Genomic DNA, 17,227 nt, shown 5'->3' with positions numbered 1-17,227 from the left:
TCTGATCGGTTGTCAGGTGGAATTTTCAAAAATTCATTAACATTTAAAGAAAAATCTAATTAAATATTTCGTGGAAGGGCAGACTAAAAATGTTCAGTGGTTGAAGACTATAAACTCTAATTATCACACATAAAAAAAGATTTTTTTTCGAAGATATGCATTTTCAACATTCTATTTAAAAGACTATCGTCAAGTACTTTTAGTAAACAAATATCTATTCGAAAACACTAGATTCATTAGAAAGTATATCACTTGACCCATATATTTCATCTTCTAGTACTGTGATTTTTTTATGTTATAAAGTCAACCCGTAGCCTTGATATATAAAAATGGTAGAATCTGAAGCGAGATGATGTATCAAATACTCTTTTCTAACAAAGTTATGAGGAGGACATATTAAAATTGACACTGCGTAAATTTTACGGACACCATCACGAATTGGTTGATCCATACGATGTGTCTTTGACCAAACTAGCTAAGGACATTTTTACCACATGTTAGATTGTGGTTTGTCATTACGTCGTCTAATCTTTTAATTACCAAACGTTGTTCCAGATTGTGACTGTTTTACCGAGTGTGAATTTGCATTGCTATAAGACGTGTTACGGTACTTTTCTATCCCAAATTCATGTATTTAGTTTTGATGTTATATTTGTAATTCTCAGTGGATTTTGTCTAATGTCTTGACGTCTTTTCGGTTATATTCATGTGTTATGATAAAGAAAATTAATCACCGCCTTCATTTATTAGATTTGATTTGGTTCAACGTAACTTGTGTACGATGTATTACGTTTGCAGATTGATTCAGAATTAACCGGACATAGAATATAGTTAATTGTCTAGTTGCTACCTCAGTTTGATATATTAAAATAAGTATTGCAATTTTCATTGTTATTAAATGTAATATCAGTTTTAAGTACAAATATAATCTTAAATCAATCCTAATTCTAACTTATTTTTGATAGATAGTTTTATTCATTCAAATGTGACGTCTTTTTTTTTTGGTCCCTTTTTTACAATTTCAAACGTGACGTCACTTTGCGTTGAGGCCTTGACTAATAAGGTGTGTCTATTTTTTGTGATTGATTGTGTTGGATTTTGTCGGTTTATGTAATGTATCCGGTTGTTTTCTGTAATTAGTTAATACTTCAGTGTTATCATGTATATCCTTTATATAGTCATATTATAAAATTTACTGTTTGTAAAAGTATAAATTATTCTAAATAATAGGGATGTTCTGGTCCCAAACAGAAAACCCTGGCCGTTTTTGGCTCAACTGTTTTGAGCTTTTGGTCCTCGACGCTGTTAAACTTTGTACTTGTTTTTGCTTTCTAACTTTTGTATCTGGGCGTCACTAGTAAGTATTGTGTGGATAAAACGCACTTCTGACGTATTAAATTTTAAACCTGGTGCCTTTTGTTAGATATTATTCGTGTGTTTCTTTGTCAAATATGTTTTCCTGTTTATGTGTATTGTAGTACTGTGATGTTGAGTTGCCATTTTAATGTTATAATTAACATGGCCATTAGAGAGGTTTGGCATGCCACAAAACCAGGTCCAACCCACCATTTTTTTCTTTAAAAAATGTCCTGTACCAAGTCAGGAATATGGTCATTGTTATATTATAGTTCGTTTCTGTGTGTGTTACATTTTAACGTTGTGTTTCTTTTGTGTCGTTTGTTTCCTCTTATATTTGAGTGTGAATTCATATTATTATAAGACGTGTCACGGTACTTTTCTATCCCAAATTCATGTATTTAGTTTTGATGTTATATTTGTTATTCTCATCGGATTTTGTCTAATGCTTATTTCGTTTCTGTGTGTTTTACATTTTGATATGATGTCGTCATTCTCCTCTTATATTTTGTGACGGATGGGTTAACTTAAAGTCTGGACAGGCAGTAAAACAACGTCTGGTTCGTTTGATCGTATAATCCCAACTCAATATAGTAACATGATACATAACAATAGAACAACGTTAACAGAAGATATGATGACGTTAACAATGTGAATGGAAACGGCGTTAAAAGTAGTGTTAACGTTTGACGCGTAAGTTAAACTGTCTCTAAATCACCGACATACTCGGGGCCACCAGATGCAATGTCCATTAGCTGTGATATATAGTGGCATGCGGAAAGAACAAAAAATAGATTGATCTCACAAATAATTAAAAAAATATTAAATTATTAGATTACGTAAAAAACTCTTTGAATTTGACAGTCTTTTCACAAATAAGAAAAATTAACAAGTCTGTTCACACACGTTAGTTTCTTCGTTCACTTCGTCTCAGATAACATTCCATGCTGTTGACTTCTAATGGGTAGAGTGTCGTCACGGGTCGATTTGTAACTCCTGAATTGGTACGCACCATAGCAACGCGAACTAAACCGTCCTTGCCTTTAATAGTGTCCTGCACAACTCCAAGTTTCCAATGCACGCGCTTCGATTCGTCGTGTATCTGAACGACATCGCCTTCTTTAATCTTCCGAACGTCGACTCCAGCTCTTTGGTGATATTCTCGCAATGAAGTAAGATATTCTCCTTTCCATCTTGTCCAGAAGTTCTCAATCAATTGTCTCTGTCGTATCGCTTGATTGTTCAAGTTTGTGTGTGTTAATTCACATTCATTTAGATTGTCAATAGCACTATTTGACGATACATACGGTAAAGTTGTTATCCTACGTCCATGTATAAGATGGGATGGTGTAAGCGGCTCCGGATCTCTGATATCTGTTGAAATATACGTCACTGGTCGATCGTTGAGTGTGGCTTCGATCTCTGTTAATACAGTCCTTAGAGTCTCATCGTTGACATGTGCACGTCCTAATACTTTCTTAAGTGATGTTTTTGTTAAGCCAATCATTCTTTCCCACATGCCCCCGAACCATGGAGCTCTATTTGGGATGAATTTCCATTCAATGCCATAATTCTGAATATTTTCTTTAACTTTTCTAGAATTGCAAAGTCGTGAAATTTCGTTTGAAGCAGCTTTAAATGTTAGCGCATTGTCTGACATCATTATTTTCGGCACTGATCGTCGACTTACAAATCTCCGGAAACACAATAAAAAAGATTCTTCGCTGAGATCGTAAACTAATTCCAAGTGTACTGCTCGAGTGACAGCACATGTAAATAGGCAAATGTAAGCCTTCGATTCTTCGTTGTGTCTGTTCCTTATCGTTAGCGCTCCTGTGAAGTCTACACCGGTTATGCTAAAGGGTGTAGCATCTTGAACTCTCTCCTTTGGTAATGGTGGAATTTCTGGTGCGGGATAAGATTTTCCGATTACTTTTCGGCACGTTACACATTTCATCAATATAGATTTCACGCACTGTCTTAATTTCGGAATCCAAAATGTTTGTTGTATGTATGCTAGAGTGATATTTATACCTGAATGTAGTGTGTTCTCATGTGCTTCTAACACTATCAAATGTGTAAGACGGTCCTTTGCCGGTAACAGATATGGAAACTTGACTGTTTCTCCTACTGTCGCATTGTCTATTCGGCGACCACCACAACGTAATAATTGCTTTTCGTCTAGAAAGAGCTTTAATTGTCGCACAAGTGTTTTACGTTTTGTAGAATTATCTATACAATTTATTTCGTCACTAAATATTTTACCTTGTTTATATCTTATCCATAGGAATTTTGCATTTTCAATTTCATCAATACGTAATAAATCTTTCTTTCGTTCAGTTTCCTTTGCTCTGCAGTTTGTTGCGAATCTCATTACATATGCGGTAATTCGGGTTAATTTTCTATAAGAATTGTACCGTTCGATATCTATGATTTCTCCTATACCAATACATACATTTTGATTATTCTCCATTGTTTCAATTTTGTCATCGTTCTCCGACATTGTTGTACATACACTAGACGTTACATTGTTTCCGTTCCATGTCGGCCAATCGTCTTTGCTGTTTAACCATTTAGGTCCACTAAACCATATTTCGTTCTGTTGCAATTCTTCAGATGTTATACCACGTGTAAGCAGATCTGCGGGATTGTCTTTCGTAGGGCAATATCTCCATACATTATCTTCACACAAACTTTTAATTTCTTCAATTCTATTTTTGATAAATTGTCTCTGTGGTTTTACGGATGCAAGCCAACTAAGTACGATTTGACTATCACTCCAAAATTGTATTTCACTGAAAGTTTCCGGAAAGTTTTTGCAAATATGATCAGCAAGTCTTGCTCCAATTACAGCCCCCATGAGCTCTAGTTTTGGTAAAGTTATAGTCTTGATAGGCGCAACTCTATTCTTTGCCATTACTATTGTTGGTTTTCTGTCATACATGATGTACGCGCATGCGCCGTACGCATGAGTTGAAGCATCGGTAAATACATGAGGAGTTGGTAAATTTGTGTTATTCTTGTTTTGTGTCTGAGTACTTCGATGAATCTCTGTTTCTAAGCTCGATGCCAGATCTCGTGAAATTAATATCCATTTTGATTGGATATCTTCCGGTAATATTTCGTCCCACTCCAAATTAAGCTTCCAAAGTGATTGCATAAAGATTTTCGCTTTTACAGTAACTGGGCTTAATAGTCCTAACGGATCGAAAATCTTGGATGATTGCCGTAAAATATATCGTTTAGTTAGTTTTCCTTTTTTGTCCATCTCGAACGTGTTACTTTGATAAAACAACTTGTCCGATTTAGCGTTCCATTGCATACCAAGAATTTTAGTAAGCTCATCTTTGTCTAAGGTTTGTTCTTTGCTAGCGATTTCTTGTAATTTTGGACTGTTTGAATTCCAAGAGCGTAGGTTGAATCCGCCTTTCGTAAGTAATTCTCTCGATCTCCTGTAATAATCTATTACGCTATTTTCGTTATCAAAGCTAGTTAAAATGTTATCCACATATAAACCATTTTCAAGTGTATCTGAAAGTTTCCCCGGATTTTCTTTAAAGTGCTTGAGAAGTGTGGCGCTCAAAATGAATGGCGAACATGTAGCTCCGAAAAGTATGGACTTGAAGCGATATGTTATTAGCGGACTTGATGTGTTTGAAGGATCGCTAAGCCATAAGAATCTCGTTGCATCTCGGTCTTTCTCGTCGAGCTGTATTTGTAGAAATGCCTTTTCTAAATCTGAAGTTGTAGCATATTTCTTAGCGCGAAATCTCATAAGTATTCCCGTAATGTCATTCATAACAGGTGGGTGTGATTCTAAGCATTCATTTAGACTTGGATTACCTCTTCCATCTTTGCAGCTACAATCATAAACAATGCGTATTGGCGTAGTAGATGATTCCTTGGCAACAGGGTGATGTGGGATATAATGTACGGGTCGATCGGTAGGAAGTTTTGTTTCCTCAACCTTTTCAATAAAATGTCTTCTCTCCTGCTCCATTATGATATCTCCATACATTTTAAGTAAATCAGGTTTGTTTGCTAAACGCCTAATAACGCTACCTGTCCTCTGTTTAACCAGTTCCATGTTATGCGGCAGCGGAAGGAAATCTGGTTTCCATGGTAACTTAGCCGTGTACTTTCCATTTTCTAGTATAATAGACTTTTCTCCGTATTCTTTTACAACTTCAGACTGACTTTTAATATTATCGCTTCCTGAAACCCCCAACGATTCTAAGTTCCAAAACTTTTCCAAGTCGCAAACAACGGCTCTGTGATCAGTCAAAATATTCATCATTGCCGATTGTTTTGAAGTACTTCCGTTCTTAGTTAGTACGGGTCCTGACAAGAGATAACCAATTTTCGACTTAACTGCGGTCGGTCCATTTCCTCTTATTATTTCATCTTCAACTATTGACCAGTAATAGTCTGCGCCAATCAATAAAGATATGTTAAACTTGTCTTCTGCGCATATCGGATGTGCGAGTCGTAAACCATGTAAGTATGGCAGTGCTTTGATTTCCCTTTGGGATTTTGTCTGAATAGGAGCGGCAATTTTTGGTACAATTATTACTTCTATTTCTATTCTTTGATTATCAACTGTTTCGATAGCTATGTTTGCTTTGTCAAGATGACGAACTTGTCCTTCGTTTCCTCCAAATCCAGATATTTTCAGTGCAATCTTTTCGGTGGACTCAATTTCTAATTTTTTAGCTAAATCTTCAGTTATGAATGAGTTCTGTGCTCCCTCGTCAAGTAAAATATTTGACATTATTGATCGATTTTCGGACCAAACTGGAGTTACGGCAGTTTTCAGTAAGACATCTGTATGTGCAGTTACAGTAGAATGTAAGGATGTGGTTAGCTCCAGTGGCGTTTCCTCTACGGCGGTATGTGCTACGGTCTTTTGTGTACTATACTGGTTTTCGGTCAAGCTCTTTGGTTCTGTGGTATGTACTTGGACATGTATACTCGTGTGATGTCTCTTTCCGCACTGGCGGCATTTAAATTCAGACTTACATTCAGCTACTCTATGACTTCCGAAACAGTTAAAACATACCTTTTTTCGCTTCACCATTTCTATTCGTTTCTCAACATCTTTCACGTTTTTGCATGTATTTGGATGGTGGGATTCTTCACAAAATAAACATTTCTTACGTGACTGTTTTCTGTTCTTTCCGGGAAATGTTTCGGCAATAAACGAAGCGGTCGGTAAAATTTCTAAATCTTCATTACTTGTACCTGTAGATTGTCCTGCGACCTGTACGCATACTTCCCTCTTTATGGCTGTTCTCAATGATTCGATGTCCCAGTCGTCGTTTCCGCGGTCTCGGGTTATGTTTTTTCGTACATCGGACGGCAACTTATTGTATATAATAGGCGTAAGAATGGCTCCAAATGTACTCTCGTTTGTTCCTAACGATTCTAATCCGCGTATGCTACACTCAATTCTGTCGGAAAAATTTCTCAAACTGTCTGCGTTTGACCTCGGTGCGGGTAAATCAATTAAATTCTGAATATATGCGTTCGTGATTTTGTGGTTCTGACCAAACCTCTCTCTCAGTATTGATACGGCTTGATAGTAATTTGCACTTGTGAGTGGTAAACCGGCGATACATTGCGCGGCTATTCCCTGAATTTGATTTTGCAAATACGTAAATTTCTGCACGTCCAAATCCAAAGAGCATTAGAAGAGAAGAACTGTATTGTACACAAAATAAATAGGGAGAGGTTAAGAGTTGATGGGCGTCTAACAAACTGTCAGACAGGTGATCGCTTTGCTATTTGTGATCCCATCCCCACACCATTACCAAAAACTCTTCTTATTGGTAAATATAGAGCTATAGTTCTCCACAAAGGCCAAGAAGACACTCAAAAAACAGTCAAATGCAACAAATGTCTGCAAGAGGGGCATAAGCTTTTTGAGTGTCCAAATGACTGGGTATGCAGAACTTGTGGAGGCAGTGGACATAAATCAAATTACTGCACTACTTGTCCGAATGACTGGTTGTGTCAAACTTGTGGCAAATCTGGCCATACAGCCCAATACTGTAATGCTGAAACTGTTTCCTCCAGTGAGGAAAGCCAATCAGAATCCGATTCTGATTCCGACAACAAATCTAGTCATCAGCAGGAACAGGAAAACAGAAATAATAATAAACTCAAATCTCCAGATCTGTCGAATTCTAAAAACAGATTTACATTCAACAAACAAATACATGTTGTAAGTGAAACAGCAGAGAAACAACACAGTAATAATCAAAACCATCAATCAAAAGAAAATCCGAAAGCATCTGATACAAATTCTACAGACGAAAAGAGGCAGGTTAGAAAAGCTAAACGACAAAAAACCAAAAAAGACAAACAACACCGTTCTTCTGGAGATCAGCAAAGCATGGATCACTTCTTAAAGGAAGCTTTTCGAACACCTTCTCAAAAACCCAATGATGAGACAAGAACGCGCCATAAACAAAATGCAACCACCCCTACTGATGAGCTGCATGCAAGAGAGGAACCTGTGAAAAAAACTAAATCCTAATTTCCTCTAAAAAATATTAAAAAAAAAAACATAAAAACAAAAAACATTTTCTATAAAATATGTTTTTAATTTTATTCATATTGTATATATATTTTTGTTTACTTTTTCTTGTTATTATAGACTGTGTCTATAATGTTAACATAAACATAATTTGTGAGTGTGATGTCTATATAACAGATAGAATACATTCAAAGAAGAAAAAATTAAATACAAGTACATGTAAAGAGGTATTTAAAAATATGGTAAATATTTCAAATACAGATAAAAGTCTATATGAAGACTGTTTAGAATGTAAAAGCTATCTTTTGAATAAAGAGACAAAATCTTTATCAGAAACAAACACTGTTTATAAGTCGCTTGAAACTGGTACGGCATTCATGAACTGCAAAAGCATCAGCATCACTTTAAACGATTTTGTTGAAATGTCCAATATAATTCACTTATATGGATCTCAGTTAGGCAGTAAACTAATTCAATTTTATAGTTCTAAGTTTGGGATTAATATACTGTCAAGGCCCATTCTTCTAGCATGTCTATTTATAAATTTCCATAAATGGTTAAAATCCATTTCAGTTAGAATATCAATTTCACAAAATAATGATGTATCCACACTATATTGCAATGTAAATCCTGCATATGATGTTTCAAATATAAATACTCCTAGAATTATTCATTTGTTTACATTCCATATAATGCACATGTTGACTGTAAAAATAATTCAGGTAGTCGGTAACTCATACAAGGTCAACATATCAATCATTGATGTTGAATCTGAAAAAGAAAAGAAAATTTGTTACAAGGTAGAATGTAGCATATTTTATATAAATACCGTAAGTGTCAATTTTAACAGCAAAATAATTACACTTAAAAACTATCTAAATCCGGTACATTTCATTTACCTATTGCGAGAGATTTTCGGAAAGTCAGTAATGAAACTAAAAATAGATTTAAACTTTCACAATGCTATATATAGATCTATAAATAACCTGGTGTTTATCTGGGTCATAATCGAGCTCGATAAGCAAAACTTCTGTTGGCATTTAAATGGATTTTTAGAACTGTTTTCTATAACAACAAATACAACTAACTACTATGAACATTAAAAATCTTCATATTTGTTCATTAAATTGTCAAGGATTAGCAAAGAAAGATAAACGCTTTAGACTATACACATGGTTTCAACAACAAAAGTGTGACATTTTAATGGCACAAGAAACCCATTTCTCAAAAGATATTATAACTAAAATTAATAATGAATTTCATGGAAAACACCATCACAGTCTAGGCAAAACAAATTCCAGAGGTGTTTCTTTCTTTTTACGCAAAACACTCGATTTTAAATTAATAAATGAATTTAGTGACAATGAAGGAAGAATAATTTTAATAAATTTAGAAATTCAAGATAAGATATTTACTTTATTAAACTTATATGCACCAAATGAAGTCCACGCAAGGAACACATTCTTTAAAAAAGTACATGGCTTGATTGAAGAGCACAGTCTTGGTGCATTAATTGTAGGAGGAGATATGAACGACCGTCTATCTAGTTTAGATACAAAAAATCAAAATCTTCATAAAAAGTTTAAAAAACCAGTAAATAATCTTAAACAGGTAATTAAAACAAATAAACTTATAGACATTTGGAGGCTATTAAATAAAACCAAAAAACAATATACTTGGAAAAGGAAAAATTCTACAAATGAGGCTAGTAGAATCGACTTTTTTATAATAAGTTCACAAGTACGCATGCTGACAGTATCAGCTGACATCAGACCAGCTCAAATTTCAAGTACAGACCATCAAGCTATTTCTTTAAAATTAGATATTTATTCAAGTAATCGAGGAAAGGGTTACTTTAAAATGAATAATAGTATTTTAGCTGACTTTCAATATCAAGAAATAATAAATAAATTGATTGATAAGTATGAGAATAAATTTAATAATGAAAATCTTCTTACTCAGTGGGACTTGTTCAAAATTGATACCAGAGACACTACAATTAAATACTGTAAATCGAAAGCCAAAGAAAGAAAAAATAAAATCAATGTTTTGGAAAGCCAAATTAAAACTTTAAACGATAGGTTAGATACATTACCCACAGACACAAATAAAAATCTTTTTAATGAAATTAAACAATTAGAAAATGAACTAGACCATATATATTCATTAAAAGCAAAAGGGGCTCAAATTAGGTCAAGAATCAAATGGGTTGAAGAAGGTGAAAAAAATACAAAATTCTTTTTATCTTTAGAAAAACACAGGCAATCAAAAAAATCTATTAATAAGTTATTGTCCCAAAATGGGGAGGTAACTGTAGATCAAAGTGAAATTCTTAATATGAGTAAAGAGTACTACAAAGTCCTATACAAAAGCTCTAACCCTGATACTGAAATCTTAAAATCATATATTGAAGGAACAAAGATTAATCATTCTTTGACATCTTCTGAAAGTAAACAGGTAGATGGTAAGTTAACACTAGAAGAGTTAACATCCTCCATTTTTAAAATGAAACTAAATAAAACACCTGGGAAAGACGGTTTAACTGTAGAGTTTTACAGACAATTTTGGCCAAAACTGAAAAACATAGTTTTGAAAGTTTCTAATACTTGTTATGATAAAGAATCTTTATCTAATACCCAAAAGATTGGGATAATATCATTAATTTATAAGAAAAATGACCCTTTGTCCCTGGATAACTACCGTCCAATAACTTTATTAAATATAGATGTGAAATTAATAACATATACTTTAGCACAAAGACTTAAGAAAATCTTACCATTAATAATCCATAGGGATCAAAATGGATACATAAAAAATCGCTATATAGGATTCAATGTGCGTCAAATTCAAGACATCATAGATTATTCTGAAAATTTTAATATTGAAGGAGCTATATTATTTATTGACTTTTCTAAAGCATTTGATTCACTGGAATGGGATTTTATGCTGGAATCATTAAAGAAATTTGGGTTTAATGAATCATTTCAGAAGTGGGTTAAAACCCTATATTATGACATAAAAGGATGTATCTTAAATAACGGATGGATTTCAGAAACCTTTAATATTGAGCGCGGAATTCGACAAGGGTGTCCTTTAAGCGCTTTATTGTTTGTTTTATCAGTTGAATTACTTGCTTGCAGAATAAGAGACTCTAATGATATAAAAGGAATACAAATCAAAATTGATAAAAAAACTCATGGTCTAAAAATTTCACAATTAGCAGATGACACAACTCTTTTATTAAAATCTAAAAATGAAATAAAGCATGCACTTAATATAATTGAAACCTTTGGATCGCTCTCAGGACTCAAACTCAATAGAAACAAAACAGAAGGTATATGGCTAGGTAAACTTAAACATTGCAAAGACAAATTTGAAAATATTAATTGGAAACATAACGTAAAAAGTCTTGGTATTTATTTTGGCTCTGACAAGAAAGAATGTCAAAAACTGAATACAGAAAAACAATTGGAAAAATCAGAAAAAATAATTAATGATTGGAAAAAAAGGAAAATAAGCATGATTGGTAAAATCACTATCATCAAAACACTTGTCATACCTAATATAACATATATTGCATCACTAATTAATCTGTGCAAAGAAACTATATCTAAGTTTAAGAAGATTATATATAATTTTTTATGGGAGGGTGGTAGTGAGAAAGTTAAACGCTCAGTGCTAAGAAAAAACTATTTAGAAGGGGGGTTAAAAATGACAGATATAGATTCTTACATTGAAGCAATGAAAATAAATTGGGTAAAAAGGCTAACAGATGAAACTTGGGCAAACTGGAAAATTATTCCAACCTATTATTTCAGTGAGTTTGGGGGTAAAAATCTCATATTTAAAATGAATCTGGGTTCTCATAAATCATTAGAAAACATAAAAAATCTGCCTACTTTTTACTTAGAAATCTTAAAATGCTGGATAAAAAATGGTGGCGGGAAGACAAAAAAACCTGAGAATTATTTAGATATCAGGAAACAAGTTATATGGGGAAATCAATATATTAAGAATCAAGGCAAAAGTTTGTTTTTTAAACATTGGATAGAAGAAGATATAATTTTTATAAACGATATAATCGACGATAAAGGAGAAATTTCAAAAAAAATCTTAGACAAACTTAAAAGGAAACAAAATTGGATAGCAGAAACATGTATTTTACGAAAAGCTATACCCAAATCTTGGAAGGAAAAATTAAAGAGTAAAACATCTATAAATACTAAAATTCATTTTCAACATGATATAAAGATGAATAGCCATGGATTGTATTACAAATTGGACAAAATTTCATTCAAAGAAATATATAATATTTTAATTATATCTAATAAAGAGCTCCCAGTAGGATTCTATGTATGGAAAAATCATTTTACTTTTGATAACGTTACTTATTTTATAAAGAAGAACCTTACTTTTACGTTCCATTTTTTAAAAGATAATAGAATGAAAATGTTTAGATGGAAATTACTGCATAATATTACAGCAATTAATCTTAATTTGCACCGTTGGAAAATATCTGATAATCCAAATTGTGTGATTTGTTCCAAATGTGATAACTATAATCATTTTTTCTTTGAATGTAAATGGGTAAAAAATTATTGGTCAACAATTTATGACATATTTATGTATTTTAATATAGACCAACATGTCTTCTGTCTTAAAAATCTTGTGCTTGGATATAAAATTGAAGATATTGAATATAATCCACTTAATCATGTCATAACAATGATTTGTTTTGTGATTTATAAATGTTTTTATTTATCAGAAAAGAGAACTAAATTTGTGAACATGTTGTCAGTTCTAAAAAATGAAATTGAAACACAAATGTTATATCATCCAGATAGTCTATTTTTGAGAAAATTTCAGAGGAAAATATTGAAACCTTGATTATATTTATTCTTTATGAAAATTAGACCTGATATAAATACTTCAGTCAGTATTTAAATAACAAAGAATCAATCAATCAATAATTTACATATCAATCAAGATCAGGGGTCAATAGCTCCTTCTTTGATCTCTTCAACATATTTCATTATTACTTACCAGAAATATTTGATTATTACAAGTTTAAAAGTTTACACATTTGATAAGTGACTTAATGACTGCAATAAATTACTCACCACTTCATGAAATTATTTGTCAAGCCATGAGGGCCATGAGGTCAACCATGCTTGATCATTCTACTTTCGGTTAAACTAGTTTTTATATAATCAAAACAAATGACGGACAAAAAATACGTCTTTTTGGGTTTCTTTTTTATAATTTCTTTCTTATATGATTGTTTATATATAGGATCACTGAATAATATGTATGTATTGTGTGCTCGTATGAATACTTTGTAAAATGCAACTAACACACGATATAAATATAAGATATATTTTGCTAATCAAATCCCCTGGTTTCATTAGCAATTAATAACACAGGGATGAACCTTAGCGTCATTGTTGTAGCGCTAAGGGACATTGTTCACAACCAGGAATGAAATAAAATATTTAAAGTTGAAAAAAAAAAAAAAAAAAAAAATTTCTGCACGTCTGTCAATGTTTGGTTATCGTGTATTGTTGATTGATACGCATCCCAGAAAGGTTGCCAGTTTAACAAATTGCCATTAAAATATGGTAGATTCAATTTTGGTAGCTTGTGGTAGATGCTAGAATTTGTTGCGCTCATTGACGATCTGTATTGCATATCATTATTCTGCATGGGATGTGGAGTATTACATGTAGATGTGGAGTTGATAAAAACAAAATCTGCTGCATTTGGATTTAAGTTCTGATTAGAGCTAGTTTCATTTGATTTGTTTTTCTGTTTTGAACTTGATGAATTGCGTACTTTTGTCAAAATTCGTTCTATATCTAAAACATACCGATCTGAGTCTTCTATCTCTGCTTCCATGTTTTCCTCTGCAATCTCCTCTAATATTTCATTATCAAGTTCCGAAAGAATATCCCTCTTCTTCTTCAAAGTTTCACATAGGCTTTCTATTTCGTCGCGTTGTGTTGTTTCTTTCTCTAATTCCTCTTCAATCTTTGAAATTAATCTCCGTGCGGCTCCTCGATGACCCACTCTAATGGCTTTCTTTTTCGTCATTATCCTCTGGTCACGGCACCAATGTGACGGATGGGTTAACTTAAAGTCTGGACAGGCAGTAAAACAACGTCTGGTTCGTTTGATCGTATAATCCCAACTCAATATAGTAACATGATACATAACAATAGAACAACGTTAACAGAAGATATGATGACGTTAACAATGTGAATGGAAACGGCGTTAAAAGTAGTGTTAACGTTTGACGCGTAAGTTAAACTGTCTCTAAATCACCGACATATTTAATGCATTTCCCTCGGTTTTGGTTTGTGACCCGGATTTGTTTTTTTCCATCGATTTATGAGTTTTGAACATCGGTATACTACTGTTGCATTTATTTATACGTTTTCAAGACAAAATATTCAACTCAAAGTGGTCCTAACATAAAAAGGTGCACTCGATTTTCTCTTTTCGATACAATTGTTACCCATTTTTTTGGAATTTTTTCTTCACTAATGGAAGGGCAGACACGAATAGAACTAATAGATTGATATGTTCTCCATCCGCGGTAATTTAAAAAAAAATTCGGAGGTTATGCATTTTCTACATCCACCTTGATAGATACCCATGTCGTCGACTTGATATCTAATTTTTCTGCTTAACCTAGTAATAGATAAATTGAAAACTTATGCAAATGGTGTTTTTAAAATAAAACACTTCGTAATTGAGCAGAAATTGTCATTTTATTTGTTTCTATTAACTTTTAAAATTGTTGTTACTATAGTAAACATTACAGTAAGCATTTATCGCCTTCTCTAACAAAGAGCTTCGATTCTTTTATTCTATTTCAACCGGGTTCCCGCCTTAAATGGTATCAGAAAATGACATCGTCTAGAAGCCTGATTTTTATTGTGGAAAGACGGCTTCAAGCCGTCAATTCCCTAATGGGGTTGGCCAGAGTATCATTCCCTCACGTCAATCATTTTGTTTTGATAGTTTGGAAACCCCCTCAAAATGTCATACTAAAATTGATGACAAGGAGAACAGATTGACTTTAAATACATTTTTTACACATTTCCCTTCTGTTTCTCATGAAATTATCGTATATTGAGCTTTCCCTTACACTATATACGTTTCTTTTACAGTCCGGAAAAAACAGTATTACGAAATATTCTAAATATAATTAACCTAGTGACGTCATTGTTGGAATGCCACACTACACAGGGATATCCTTTATTCATTATAAAAATCATTCACAGTACTTGTATACTAATTTAAAATCCGTATTTGTTAAATATAAACCTAATGATGTTTGCTGTAGTGTAGATGATTCACACACCAACATGAAATGCTTGAATCTGAGGCTATAATCAGATAATATGTAGGTCAACTTTCGCGGTAAACAATGTCAATGGGGATACACGAGATTGGGGAGAGAAACGGCAGTTTTCATTGTTTCTGTAAAGTTCTGTTTTTAGAATCTTCCTCCAATTCAGGAGCACCTCAATTGATGAGTAATTTTACACTAAAATCAAAGTAAATGTTTCTGAACATTTAACATGTGACATTTAGTATATGATAAGTAGTCTTCTATAAAAAAAAAATGTGTACCAACATAATTATTGAAATGGTTTAAAAAAAAAAAAAAAAAAATGTTGCTTTTTGTAGTTTATACCTATTGAGATTGGGGAGAGCAACTGCAGTTTTCATTCTTTCTGTAAAGTTATGTTTTTAGAATCTTTCTCCAATTAAGGAGCACCTCAATTGATGAGTAATTACCCACTAAAATGAAAGTTAATGTGTATGAACACTAAAAATGTCACATATTAAGTATATATATGATAAGTAGTCATTTTTAAAAAATAATTTGGTGTACCAACATAATTATTGTAGTGGTCATTTTTTTCTCATTTTTTTTTAAATATTGCTTTTTGTAGTTTAAAGCTATTTATTCATGAATTTTACAGATATATCAAAATGTGGGATCTGGAAACAAACTTCACACAGCTTTTATATCAATCATATTTGATTTTATAAGTACATGTATCCCTGTGATGAGAGTTGTAACTGGGAACTTTATCAATGGAAAATTAAAATTGAATAGATTTTTCAGTCCTCACTTTCTTGAGAATATTGTCACAAAAAATTGAGAATAGTCTTAGCCTGCCGTTCAGTTGTACATATAAAATATAATGTAGTAGTTGTTAAATTCAATTGAATTTTAGATAATTAACTCCCAACTTAAATCAAATGTTTTGATTTAGAAGGTGCAGATCTCATTGGTCCAAATTGTCTCTATGATGAATTCCTTGACTAAGGAAATGAAATAACAATAAACAATAATTAGTTTCATTATTGTCAGCCTTTCTATATGTTCTAGCTGTTCTTTTGCTCATTCTTTGTATGTAGACTATCAAAAGATACCCCCTAAAAATTGGAACAATGCCCGTCTTTTCCCTTCAGAGCTCTTCAGCTCTTTGATTGACAACATATAGGGAGCTAATTTTGAAAGACACTGGACATTCATACAGACACTTACCTCACTCCTCTTCTTGGCGATTGTTTCTTTATTCTGACCTTCCACACAAGAGTTTCAAGAAAAATTAAAGAGGCTATAATTTGGTAACATTTATATTTTTTTCACTTGATCCAGATTATCATGTAAACATTTAAGTTTGTTCATAAACTTGAATTTTCTTTGGAATATGATGGGCTTTTGTGGTCGATTCGTCCAATAAGTCGAAGTACTGGATCAATTGCCAACACTAAGGTCGTCAGTTCGAAACATGATAGAAACAGAAATAAGGGCTAAAATGAAATAAATCAAAGACTAGCGGTCCCTACCAAGATGACAAAATGATAAATGACACTCTATACGGTATTCATGCTTCCTAAAACAAACTTGCGATGACAGTTTTCTTAAGTATAAGTTTGAAGTTTGTCTATTTTAACTCCAGATCAATTATAGCATATGCTGACCCAAATCATCATCTTCTAAATATTAATCGAATGTCATTCTTAGTTCTTGAACACATTCTGCGCGAATGAGAAAGAACGCATTATTACGCACTTCTATCATACATCAATACTGCATCATGTAGAGGGGAAAACGAACATAACTTTATCCCGTCTATGACCAACCGAATTACAAATTATTGCCGGTTTTGTACTAAGATGAGCAACACGTTAGATGCACGTGTAGAGCAAAACCTGATTAATCTTCAGAAGCTAATGAGATCATCCCCATTTTTTTGTTGGCTTCACGTTTCTCAGTGTTCTATATCTAGGTTGTGTTTGAAATACTTT

The 17,227-nt window shown here is 32.9% G+C and overlaps 1 protein-coding gene across 1 annotated transcript; it reads right to left on the bottom strand.

The window, feature by feature from the left end:
- Positions 1-2,263: 2,263 nt before the first annotated feature.
- LOC139506522 (uncharacterized) lies at positions 2,264-6,127 on the bottom strand. The gene has a single exon (XM_071295485.1). It carries the CDS (start codon positions 6,125-6,127, stop codon positions 2,264-2,266), a length of 3,864 nt encoding a protein of 1,287 aa, XP_071151586.1.
- Between the last annotated feature and the right edge of the window lie 11,100 nt (positions 6,128-17,227).

The sequence above is a fragment of the Mytilus edulis genome, chromosome 1 (genome assembly GCF_963676685.1).
Source record: "Mytilus edulis chromosome 1, xbMytEdul2.2, whole genome shotgun sequence".
In the NCBI taxonomy this organism is placed as follows: domain Eukaryota; kingdom Metazoa; phylum Mollusca; class Bivalvia; order Mytilida; family Mytilidae; genus Mytilus; species Mytilus edulis.
This window is presented reverse-complemented; position numbering and strand designations above follow the sequence as displayed.

What these genes read in the sequence shown, in the direction of transcription:
- LOC139506522 (XM_071295485.1), bottom strand. Translation starts at nt 6,127, where the DNA reads ATGTCAAATATTTTACTTGACGAGGGAGCACAGAACTCATTCATAACT.